The sequence below is a fragment of the Poecile atricapillus genome, chromosome 1, assembly GCF_030490865.1.
Source record: "Poecile atricapillus isolate bPoeAtr1 chromosome 1, bPoeAtr1.hap1, whole genome shotgun sequence".
In the NCBI taxonomy this organism is placed as follows: Eukaryota; Metazoa; Chordata; class Aves; order Passeriformes; family Paridae; genus Poecile; species Poecile atricapillus.
The window spans coordinates 81938851-81951972 of record NC_081249.1 but is presented as its reverse complement, the minus strand read 5'-3'; the positions used below and the strand labels follow the sequence as shown (position 1 = coordinate 81951972).

The 13122-nt window shown below is 42.6% G+C and overlaps 1 protein-coding gene across 1 annotated transcript in view; it reads right to left on the bottom strand.

Annotated features, from left to right (window-relative positions):
- The window catches only part of ME3 (malic enzyme 3), a 118402-nt gene that overhangs the window by 23534 nt on the left and 81746 nt on the right, over positions 1-13122 (bottom strand). Inside the window, exons 4-6 of the mRNA XM_058862278.1 lie at positions 11767-11842; positions 7884-8045; positions 4838-4941 (exon numbers count right to left, since the gene is read on the bottom strand). Of these exons, the coding sequence (XP_058718261.1) occupies positions 4838-4941; positions 7884-8045; positions 11767-11842 (342 nt within the window). The remainder of the gene's footprint in view (positions 1-4837; positions 4942-7883; positions 8046-11766; positions 11843-13122) is intronic.

Here is a 13122-nt window from a genome sequence, read left to right as displayed (position 1 = left end):
GGATTCAGTGAGTGCTGTGTCAATAAAAGCGCCCCCTGAAGCATATCAAGGAGAAGATATCAGGAAATCCCAGCATTGTACATTTTTGGAAACTGGGGAATGTGCTAAGGATTGCTCTTCTTAGTCACATGCCGGGGCATCTGCTATGAGTATTGTTAGGATAAGGGGAAAAATGAGGTTAAGATTGATTACAAAGTTCTTGGGGGGAAAAAAAATCTTGCAAGCTCATAGTCAACTTTCATTGCAATCCTTTTAAGTAAAAACCTCCAAACAACTATTTTGCACATCCGATCTCATGACTTTCAATCACTAAGACCAACACTAATGGCTGCTACAACCATTCTAATGTTTTTATGCACAATAACATCATCCTACTTGCAGTTGGCGTGAGGAAGGACTGCAGCTGGAGCTACAAGACTTCTCAGGAGCAGGGCAAAAGCATGAGATGCAACCATATTAGTGCTGACCCTCAGATGTAGCCTTGAGCTACCCTCTGGCACACACCAAGGAACAGAGCCTCACTGTACCTTCTGCACAAAAGAGCTTCTCCAGCTGCATCTTACTGAAACTGCTGTGTTACATCTGGCATAGGTGGAAAAGCCCAGACAAAAGCCTAGAGCAGAGGGCTGTGTGACATCTGTACTGTGTTACCCCAAAGGATTTGAACTCATGGTAACAAAAGCCACAGTGATCCCCAGCGGCACATCTGGAGCTCAGTCATTCATCAGTAGCAGAAAATCAAGCTAATGAAACCTAAATATTGTTACTTGACTTAAAATATCATCCAGTGTCTTAAATCAGATTACAGATGCTGGCCGATGATCTTATCTCAGATCAAGCCACGACAATGGACAGCTGGGATGGCTCTTCCCATCACCATCACTTCCCCCTCACGAATGGTGTCAGAGTCCCTCTGGCCACGGTAACTGGGGTAGATGGGCAAGGAGAATACCCACCTTGTATTCCATGACAGCTGGATCTGGTCTACATGACCGGCCCTGCCACGGCACTAATGATGGTGTGCAGGCCTCCTAACAGACACACAGATGCTAGGGAGTGACGTTGAGCGCTAGCAGTGTATGTGAGGACTTTTTTTGAAGCCCATCAGTGCCTAGAAAATGAAGTCTAATCTTTCAGGATCAATTAGCCAAGTTAACCAGAGCATGTGAAGAAATAACATGGGGGAGCACCTGTACTGGTGATTTTGTTTCTGAAAAGTGCTGGTGAATTTGTGATCCATGACCCTGGAGAACTGCTGAAACAGAGGTGGCTTCTCTTCAAAAAGGTTCTGATTGTTGAAGGGCACATGAGACCTGACTTAGTATGTTTGTGGGTAAAAGTACTGGGAAGGCATTAGGCAAAGAGAAATCAGGTATGAAACATACACAAGGAAAAAAACTCAGCAGAGGTATCTTTCTTTTCCCAGCTAAGAAATTGAACACTTGATCTCCTGATGCCTTCTGTTCTGTGCTCTGCCTTATGGCACAGGCTGACAGAAAGCTTGTTCCCCATGTCACTCCATTAATAAAGAACTGATGGGAAAGGAAAGGGGAGTGAAGTTATGAGAGGTTAATGAGGCTTCTGCGACACGGTTTGCTGGCGTGGGGAACTGCATCTCATGGAGTCTCAGGCAGCATGTTCCACATCTGACAGTTAGTGACTGAGGCTAGAGCTCAAAATGGAGGCTGAAGTTCTGGGACAGATCTGACCCCTAAGAGCACAATGAAAGCTACATGAGGATTGATTTGATCAGATATTCAAGCCCCAGAAATTCTGGGGTTTATTCCAATTATAATCCTTGGACACTTTAGGTGGATACTTATTTCAGTCTAAAGAAATGTACCAGGTTAAGAGCAAGACTGACTTATCCTTTGCCACAGTAACTGAGGAGATGGAAAACTGAAGCAGTCCATTTTCCCATGTGAAGCATACTGCTGCTCACTGTGAGAAAACAGCAATCTATCAGGCTGCTTCATTCAGACACAGGTAGGCTCAATGGGACAAATTTTGCATGTAGTTGCTTCCCAAGAGGAGCAAAAGGCATAGCTTGGAGCTGTTGTTAAAGAACGTAGTCATTTCACATGTTTTAGGTGAAAGACTAATGAATGGTGGTTTAGGCAGCAGGAAAACACAGAAATTTATCCAGCTGTTCCAGAACGAGCTTTTCTTTCTAAAATTGCTCAGGGTGCCCACATCTTATTTCAAAATATTGGAACAGCTAACTCTGAAGCCTCTGCCACATGCCTTGTTTCATTACTAGGTGGGTATTAAGAGACCAGGAGTCCTTTCTATTGACTCTATAGGTCTCCAGCAACAGAATTTTTACATCTGTTTGATATTATTATTCCATTAGAAGACTAAATCTTCACTCCCTGGCTTTTTTTGTGGGCTCCAACACATTCCACTTCAGTGACAAATGTCCCTTGAGCCAGCAGTGCTTTGACAGGGTGGGAGGTGCTCCTGCAGAGGAACTGACAAATGGTTTCCATGAGAAGTTAAAGTACCCTCAGGAAGTAGAGGGAATTTCTGCATGAATATCAAGATGAAAAGGAAACCCCCAAATTGAAAAGGATTTGTGGCAAAAAACCAAAAGGTTCCTCCTCAAGTAACTGAATTTGCATGTGACATTACAGACTTGCCTAAGAGATTGCAGCAGCTCATACTCACAGGTTGCCTCAAAAGTGGAAGCAGGCTACAATAAAGCAGCATGCTCTTGACCTTCTGAACAATTTCTGCTTCCTTTTGTAACAGAAGTGAGAGCTCCTACTGGGTTGAATCCAATCATTCCAGTGGAAATTTGACACTGAATGAACCTGTTTCATATGAGTTTGCCAAGCCCAGGCTGATAGCAGGATTATTCACCAGCCCAGAGTGCATAAAGATCACACCCTAACAATGCTTTAAAGTACACTGGTGGTCAGGATGATAATATAGGGTAATGGCTCCTTTCGCTCTAGGATCTCCAAATACTTTACAGATGTGAATGGTGAAGTGCAAAGCAGAATTTCCCAGCCCCGCTTGCTGAGAACTTTCAGGGTCCTTACTGTGTTTAAGGAAGTAATCCCAGTTAAGGGAAATAGAAACATGGGGACAGGGGCCCCAGGAACTTGATTACCAATACTTGGATGAAAGCGTTAGACATGACTTCACCATCTCCCAAGATAAAAGTTCATTGTTCATGGTCTTCTCCCCTCAATGTGGAGATTAGCTCATGTAAACTAAACACAGGAAAATAACTGCCAATCCTTCCTCTCCAACAGCAAGTACAGAAAAGGCAAATTGTCTTTAGTGGGTGCAATGAGCTTTGCATTTAACACCACAAGCATAAATCTCAGAGCCACATTTATGACGGCTGAGACCATCTGCATTCTCATTCTATTGCTCCCATTCTATCATCAACACCAACACTGCAATACCCCCATGGTCTTCTGGCCAGAAGCAAGCAGGATAGGGTTTCCCTGAAGGATTAAGTAGTGACTACAATCAAAATAAACAAAACCTCCACAAATCAACCCTGATGACTCTTAAATTGTTTCTACTTGTCTCTTGTGACTTCCTAGTTGTGTTTTACCAGCTTTCTAGCCTCTAAGAATTTCTTCCCACTAGATAATGTACAAAGCATCTACCAAAATACTACAAAGTAATCAAATAACATTTCAGTCAAGATTCTTTATCAAACGTAAAGAAGGTTCAGCTGTGAATGAATAGTCCTCTGCATTTCTGTCCCTATTTCCTCCACTCACAGCCAGCTGGGCATTCACACCATGTGTAAACCCATCCTTCTCAGTGGATGGGCAGGTGTTGTGTCAGACACTGGTCATGGTCATTTTTAACACAGGCGGAACTGTGAGTTGATGACACATGTACCACACATTCCCTCCCCTTTGTTTAGGAGGAGATACACACATACAGCTGGCTGGAGACACAGAGGGAGGATCAAACATAGCTCCTTCACTGGGAAGAAAAGACAGGCAACAGCTTGGCAATCAGGCAGAGACTGCAGCTCTCTGCTGCTCATCAGCATCATTCGTGGCTTTAGGAAAGGCAGAAAAAGCTGCTTAGCAGCTTATAGTTTTCCAAATATGAGTCTTTTTTCCTTAGCAATTGTCCTTACTTTCCTTCTTATGATAATCTCTCTGGATAGTCATGGAGATTTTAATACATTTTCTTCTTTTTTCCAGAAAGTGGTGCACAGGGCTGAAGTGGTAGTTCTGCTCTTTCCATATTAAAACTGCCTGGTACATCAGAGACCGTCTATCCCAGTTAGTGGGTATGAATGGAAGTATGCAGCTGGTCTGTCCCATGCTTAAAAAGACATTGCTTATAATCCTGGCTCTCTCACTCCACAGAGTTAAATGCCAGCAGGAAAGTTCCTATTTTTGACAAAGCCATAGAGAGGCAGTCTACAGACTCCACACTGTGTGAAGGAACATGCCATTTCCATTTAGATGATTTCCTTCACAAAGGCAAGAGCTAGAAACTTCCTTTATAAAGTGTAAATAAACCAAAGTTTAGGTTCTGATTATGCTGAATGAGGATCATAAACACATGACAGAGGCCAGACACAGCCCACAGTACATATGTTTGACACCTCTGGCCTATGTGGATAGGAAATACTTATAAACAGTCAGTCCCATTTCAGTTCTCTGGAGACAAATATTTTTGACACAGAGTGCTCAAGCACAAAGAGTCATTTGCAGACCACCCAGGAGACTTGCATTGAAATGACCTTCCTTTGCTTGGATGATCAATTATACTAATGTTTATTTCAGGAGTTGCAACATTTGTTCTTAAATGGAAGCAGCCCAGAGGAGCCATGTATAATAACCCCACTTACTTGTTGGTAACTGCCTGCATAAACTCATCAATCAGTTCGTCGTACTCTTTCCCACGAACCCTCTTGTGTTTCAGTCCAATATACAGTGGATCACTCAGGAGAGCCTAGGACACAAAGCAATTCTGTTGACATCTTCTCTTCTGCAGATGGACAGAGATTTATGTCCCAGCCTACCAAAAATTTTTGTCTGATGTAGTCGTATTAATTTTACTTACTATGCAATGAAGGCCAGCTCACACGTCTCTTCCCAAGCAGGAAGTGCTTCCTTAGGAAGTTGTGGCCTATCTTTTAGCATAAATAAAGTCAGAGGGATGCAACTCTTCTTGACTGCCATAGGAAATGGAGCTCTGCATTCCCAGAACAGCTCTTTGCCAAGGTGCCTCACTCCTAGTGAATAGAACTGACCTCGTGTGGGGAGCGTTCACTGTACATTCAGTTCTTAATTTTGCACTGAGGGCAGGACAGCTGTTGACCACAAAAAGTGCTTTGTGCAATGAAGACCACCTGATGTAACTTGAAATGATGTGTCATTTAGGCCTTTTAGGTGACAGCAGAGAGTTGACCACAATCAGTGATCAGATGGCAGAATGTTCCCAAGACCTGCACCTGCCTAGCACTCACTTTGGTTATCTGGCAGGTACAAAGTCAAGGTATTTTCATACAAAAGATTAATTTATACTTTGATTCCCAATAGGAACATAAAATCAGGCCACTTCTCCAACCAATCCATCAGGTGTTAAGTAAATATCCATAAGCCACTGGGTCGACATGGAAATAGCATATATTTTGGGGATGATTACAGGACAAACACTGGCAGGAGACAGGTGGGCCAACACCTCTGAGAGTCACTGCAAAGGAACTCTACTTCCCTTCCAATTTCAGGAATGGAACTATCTGTGTGAGGGGAGGATAAGCCATCTCAAACTTACTGTCCTGCAGCCATATAGCATTAAATATTAGCAGGCATGCTATTATCAGATCTGCTTCTACAGCCACAGCTGTTTTCCCTTAGAAGGAAAGATGAAAGAGGTTTTCCTGTGAGTTTGATACATTAGGGCTCTTCAGGGCCACGAAACAGAAAGGAGACCCATTTGCACAACTTCACGGATTGCTCCTACAGCACTGTGTGCTCTGGGCTCTCTTCACGGAGCACAAAATTCTGCCACAGAAAAGCTGAGAAATGCCAAGCTCTTAAAAAAGCCTGATTTGCTGAAAGCAAATACAAAGTGCTATGCACCGTCAGAAAGAGAGGCTGGCAACTGATGCTAAAAATAGAATACAGTGGCTATATTTACTGAGTTCTACCTGAGGTTCATGTGTTAGCGACACAGTCACTCTTGGCTCACCAGATAATAATGGGCAAAGATGAACAGGATGAATGCCTGTAAGAGGTATCCTATTTTATGCACTGATAAACGAGTTCACTTGTGGGGCAGGATGCTCCTAGAATCTGCTTAGGGTTCAGTTAATCTGGGTTTATGCACATGAGAGAGCCATTAAATAAACAAGCAAACACATTATTTATATCATGAGGAAATACATTGTTCATATTGCTGGAAAACAGCAGCTTCTATATCTTAACCGCAGATGTGGAAATTGCCTTCACAGAGAAGTTCCTGAACACATAAATTACATCTAATCTTGGGCAGAAGAAAAAAGGTCCAAGACTGATTCTGTAAGTCCCTTTTTCTGATGCCATCTGACACTTGCAGAGGCCTAAAAATCATTGGTGACACTTTGGATTTTAGTGTCTCCTGTCTGCTGAGACAGAAAAAAGATGGACAGGCATGATCAGATGCTTTTCATGGGAAGGGAAGCACTTTTACCCAGGTCCCTCTGGGAGAAGCTCCAACTGGGAGGCTCAAAGCACTGGTGGTGTGCAGATCAGCACGGAGGAGAAGGAAAAGATGAAGGATCCAAAGTCAAGTACAATGTTCTATTGACTGGAGATTGCAGTGACTGAGAGAGTGAGACTTAATTCCTGCTTTAGCCTCAGCGGGTCCAAACTCAGAGTTCTCCCTTTTCAGGAAAGACCATGAATCAGGCCGAGATGACCATACCCTGTATTCCACATGTCCAGGACAGTCGCTGTGTTAAAGGGGTAACATAATCCTGGGGCTAGAGACCAAAGAAGTAATTGAGATTTTCAGATGTCATCTATGGGCACTGATTTTGTATTCTTTCCTTCTTTTCAAGGGTCTAGTGTGAGAGATTTGGGGCAGGACTGAAGGAGGTGCAGAAAATCTAGCTGTCCATGAGCATCAGCATGTCTCCAATTGTCAGCATTAATTTGTATTCATACACAAACTCAAAGCTCTTATACCCCAGCTTTTTTATGTCCCTCAAGAAATGTGTGTTTGGTTTACATGGGGTCATGTGAAGCACAAGTACATTTTACAAAAATGGACAAACTTGGGCTATCACAAATAGCTATAGGATATTAATTTTTAAAAGGCATCCTCACAGATGTCCATTCTGGCATTGCTGAAATGTTTCACTTTGGCCTTTCTGAGCCAGAGTCATAAGGCAAAAATCTGCAAACAGATGGAGTCCTCTTGCTTGGTTATCATGTGCAGTAAAATGTGCAATCTAACAAAACAGTGACATTAATCATTCCCAAACCACTCACCAGGGATTCTCCATTTCTGGAATATAGTCATCTCTACACAGACACGAATATCTGCCTATTCCCTCACAATTGCCAGAGGAAGAATAATTTTGGGACTTCCTGTACGAAGCCTGTCAACTTACCTTGCCATGCTGAAAGGTGGAGCTGAGCTTTCAGCTCCAACTGGTAACACTCTGAGTCTTCTTCACCAGGTGACCACAAGTCCATTTAGCATTTATTTCAGCTCCACGTAAGAACAAAAGGTTCTCATGCTTCAAACAGGAATTAAACCTTCCCACTTTCCTGCAGTGCCGGTCTAGTTATCATCTCATCTTGGATGTCTCCAGTTTTGACTCCACATTTAGGGACCTTGCCCCAGTTAAGTGCTAATCTTAATTCTTTCTCCCCCCGTGTCAGATTTATGAAAAATTGTCTTACCTCGTTGTCTGTGCCAACATCCAGTAAGACAGGGAGGCATTGTTGTGGGTGAACTCCACCACAAGCTGTGTACAAAGCAAGTTTTCCAACTGGGATACCCATGCCGTAACTTCCTAGGTCTCCTAAACCAAGAATCCTCTCTCCATCTGTCACCACAATAGCCTAGGAGGATCAAAAGAGACTGTTGTATGGGGTTGCCAAGGCTCTAGAAGCAAAACCAGCTCCACTGTTTCCACACTGATGCCATTTTGCAGATGCACTGTGCAACAGATATTTGCTCCTTGTCCTCAACAGCGTGTAAATTAGCTGTTAGCAACAAGGGGCTGCTCATTTTTGTGGGTAGAGAAAGTGTGGTTAACAGGTAGCAGCTCACACTGTGGGACAACAGAAGCTCTGCTGGAGAATACTTCAATTCACCGTAGCAGAGCCCAAGCAGCATGGCTTTTTGTGCATCCCCAGCTGCACTACAAGAAGGATCACAAATGAGATCTGGCCTTGATTTTTTTGTCTTTTTTTCTAGAAGAAAAAGGTGTGCTTAGGAACTGCATCTGTGGAAGAAACATATTTCAGTGTCCTTTTTATTCAACATAAACCATACACGTTTCAACTTTTTGCTATTTGCTTTCCCTTCTGAGTCAATGTGAAGTGTTAGCAATGAGAAGGTCTCTTTTTGGGTGGGCTCCATCTGGTTTTGGGTGTGCGCTCACTTCTTTACCACACCCAGAGGATGCAACTGGGATTGAAAGGCAGTAATGGGAATAGGGAAAGCTGCAAGCATATGCACTGCTACAGGTTTATCCTGAAATTAAATGGAGTTAATATTCAAACTATGCAGAGAATATTAAAACAAAACTAAGTTCTAATGAATCAAAATATTTCTCTGGAGCACTGATTCCCTTTCATCCAAATAAATAAGTGTTCTCAGGCAAACCTAGAAACTTCTCAATAGCATTTAGATAGCCAACAGAGAGAGAAAAATTCTTTTCCTAAATTCTTAGCCTAGGATGTGCTGCAGCACTCAATAGTTATCAAAGCTCCTCAAGGCAACACTGAGAAATGAATCAGAACAGAAAATACAGCATGGGAGAATTGCTATTTGTTACAGAGAAGGGAAACTGGATTAACATGTGTTTGTGGCTCTTTGGATTTGAAAAACACTCCAGAACAGAGCAGTTTCTGTGAGTACCTGATATACAATTATTAAAAACATTAACGTTTTTATTCACTCATGTTCATATGATCAGAACTCAACAAATAGGACATTAATCCTGGCTGAGTAGGGCACACCCTTCTACCTGAAGTAGAAGGTTGCTGGTTTAACAGTTAGGAACCTGTTTTCTACTTCCATCTGTGATACAAATTTTCTTGATGACTCTAGTGAAGTCACTGTAGTGAAGTCACAGGTGTGCAGTTTATGAAAGCCATCTAAATGGTTTCTAAACTCATTTGACATCTGATAGAGGAAGACAGTAACCTCCAGAGGGCATCTCCTCTCTCCAGCAGCTGTTTTGGGAACAGATGAATGGGTTATTTCACTTTGAAAAGCTCAGTTCCCTCTTCACTGGCAGTGCAGAAGTACTTACAATGGCAGTAATGACAGTACAATGACCAGGCACTAAGTTCCCAGGCACCTGATATTAACGGAGATGATTCTGGACCATGGGCTGTACCCAGTTAACCAGCCCAGGTTTGCAGTGACTTAGTAGCAGGCATGTGGCCCAGCAGAGTGATCCAGACTGCTGTGCTGGTCTCCAAGCTGCCAAGGCAATGCAGACAGACAAGTGCTACTGTTGGCATTCCCAGTTCTCTGCACTGATTGCATGAAGTCAGCCTTTACAGGATGAATTGATACTCTACACTGAGTGAACCAACAGAAAACACTCAATGGGAAGGGTTCTGAATAGCCCTGTACAGCAGTAATCCTGGTGGGGATTCAAGATCCTGAGTGCACTTATAGGGCAGGCATCCCACAGAAAGAGGGAGGAATGAAAGAGGGAAGGCAGGATGGAAGACCAGTGCAGTAGCTTGCACAGCAGCACACTTGTCTTGGAATAAAATACATCTTTCTACACCATCCTCACTCTGAGTGGCTTGAATTCATAGCTGCCAGGATGACACTCATCCTGTATGATTCTTTGCATTCTTTTTGCTTTAGCTGGGCCATTGTGAAGAGAAGAGTACAGGACTAAGGAACCAGAGGGAAAATTAGAAAGGGAAGGCACTCCTGAGGATGGCCAGCATTTTATCCAATACTTCTTCACGTCAGGATTCATTAGCCATCCTGGAAGAGACACAAAACCCCCACATTCCCACATAAGTATGAGCAGAAATGGTTTCTTCTCACTTGTTCTGCTTCTGGCACTACAATTCTTTCAGGGCAGCCCAGCTTTGACAGGAGGGTTGAAGGTGTGGCTCATTAGAGCTTGGCTGAGGCTTTGCTAAGCTAAACAGAGCACCAGCATCTTTCCAGCACTTCCAGGTAGAAGATCCAGGGTTTGGCCCAGATTTCCCATTTCTACAGTAAGCACTGTTGCCATGAAGCCCTAATGAGCCAAATCTAATGAGCAAAAGCTGGGCAGCATTTTCAGGTATTTCTGCACCATCTTTAGTGGGTGGTGTTCAATGGTGGGCAGTGTTCAGCCTTTCAAAAAAAGACCCTGGGTCCCTCCAGGGACTTAGGTACAGTCTAGGTGCCTCACTAATTATCTCAAAATCTTGAGTGTTCCAGTGTCTACCAGTTCAGGCATGGAGAAGTCTGTGCACAAAGACACAGGGAACCCTGTGGTCCATAGCAGTGATATTGTTAAAATGAGCTGCCTCTGGCAAACCTGGAAAGTAGATAGTCTGAATCTCTTTCATGGACCATTGCCCTTCCTATGGTCTGTTTTGGGTGCCAGAGGGGCTGTTTCAACAACAGTCTAATCCTTCTGTGCCAGTTTCCCCATCTGCAAAAACATTTCTATTAGCCATAATGAATTTTGCTCACGGTTCTGAAAGAAATGGAAATACTGAGTTTGTTGGACAGAGCAAGGACAAAATACCTAGCCTGCCTCTCCTCTTCTCCATGATTCCAAACACAAGTTTATATGACTGTGATCACTTTTTCTGAAAACATGTTAAATTTCTTTTTTTTTTCCCTTAGAAATGGAAAATGCTTGTAAGATTTCTCAGCTGCCAAACCTTTGCTCTTGGAAGAAGCAGAATATTGATAGGGGACCAAAACTCTGTCAATAGCCATGGAAATTCCCAGAACATATACTTTCAGACTGACAAAATAAGGTGAGGTGACTGGCAAGACCTATCTTAAGTGTTGACTTTATTTCATGCCAGGGACTTGCCCAGCCCCAAGCTCTAGTGAAAAACACTTCAAAAGAACACTTGTTGGGTGGGGTGTTGCTAATATTTTCAGCTGCTGGATATCAAACATGATTTTCACAGTTGCCAGTGTTCTTGATGCTGCATGACTCACTGGATTTGGGAAGGAGTCCTACAAGCATGTTGACAACAGAGATATCTTAAAGAGCTTTGGTACGAGTTAGCCACACTATTCTTCAATACACATATCTTACATTTTCACTAGGCCCCCTATTCTGTACAAATTTATTATCATGCACATTTATTTTTTTTATTGACCAAGATTCTGCTACCACTGAAAAAGTTGTTCTTGACTGCATACATACATGACAGAGTCTCTAAAGTCCTAACTTGACTGGAAATTGAAACTGAACTGAAGTTCAGCCTGAAAATTCTCTGAGGAAGGGAAGTATTTGCTTGTCCTTTTGAATAGCCAGTTCTTTAAATGATGCCAAGCAGTTCCACTTAATATCCCATTTTGCATCAAACTGCCTGTAATTTCCCAGTCCACTGAAAACATGCCACATACCTTAATATTTTCTTCAGGCCAAGAGTTCAGCATTGTTGCAATATGGCCTTTGTCATGGATGGTGATAAACAATCCCCTAAGAGAGGAAAAGAAAAGGAAAGAAAGAGAAGTAAAATAAGCCTTGTAATAAAACTAGTAACTCCAAGATAAAAGAAAACAGGTGAACTTGAAAATGGAGGGATGTGAGCTGCTGAGTACAAAGCCAGGCAACTCACTGATACAAAAATGAGACCTCAAGGGACTCCTAATAGCAAGGTAAATTCTCATTTTCAAACCAAAAGGCTCAGCATCCTTAATGGGGTCATTCAGCAGCCACCAGTGTTGCACATTTAACACTTGTGAAACATCTTTGCTTCAGGGAGCAAACTCCACCTTAGCGCAGAAGAGTTTTCTACTTAAAGCAATTTTGATAAATGCAGTGGAGGCTGATGGTTTTAACATAAGCCTTGTTACACATTCTTTCTCGAGGAGCTTATAGCTCCTGGCCATCCCAACAGTGAAAGTATGATCCTTGTCATCCAGCTACCAGTGTCAATGATAGCGATGGCTACTCCAGAGCTAGATATTTTGGGTCACCTCTCTAGTCCACAGAACTCCAACTTGATTGGATCAATATCTGCCATGTCATCTGCTTTCATCAAGCCAACCCTGCCCTATTTTCCCATGAATATCTGATCCTAGTTTTTGACATTCACCAAGTGAAAATGATGAAAACTTATGAGAAGTGAAACAGAAAATCAAATGTTTGGATGTAACTTCAGTGTGAAGTGTTTATATGAACAATACCATAGATGATTGCACTAAGGTTAATCACTTCTCAATGCAAAGGTCTTCAGGATTTAAACAAAAGTGCCTTCTTTTTAAATAAAATTAGGATTTGGAAAAGATCATTTTTGAAACATGTTTTAGATTTGTGGCTTATCTTTTCATGTCTCTGCTGTTGTTACCAAAAAAGAGTATCTGTAGCAGGGATTCTTTAAATACCCAGGACAGTATTACTTACATTGACTGATCTCTGCTCTGATACTCTGGGATTTTGCTGAAGTTCCTTTTAGGCTGCACTAACCCCAAAAGAAGCAACCTGTCCTCTCTATCAGCACAAATCAAGGGCTCTAACTCGAGGACTCCCCTTGGCAGGAGGATGCAGCCATTTTCCTTGCCTTGTTATCTGCTCACAAAAGCAGGAGTTGTGTCAGCAATTAGTAACAGTTGGAAAAATGGGAGAGATGCATTTTTGTTGCTTACATCTCTCAACTATTGCTCAGACCCAGAAAGTTCAGATCCGGTCATGGTTTGGGCTTCTAATGTAAAACATTAGGGAGAAGAAGCTTGAAAACAACCTCCATTGTAAGGCCA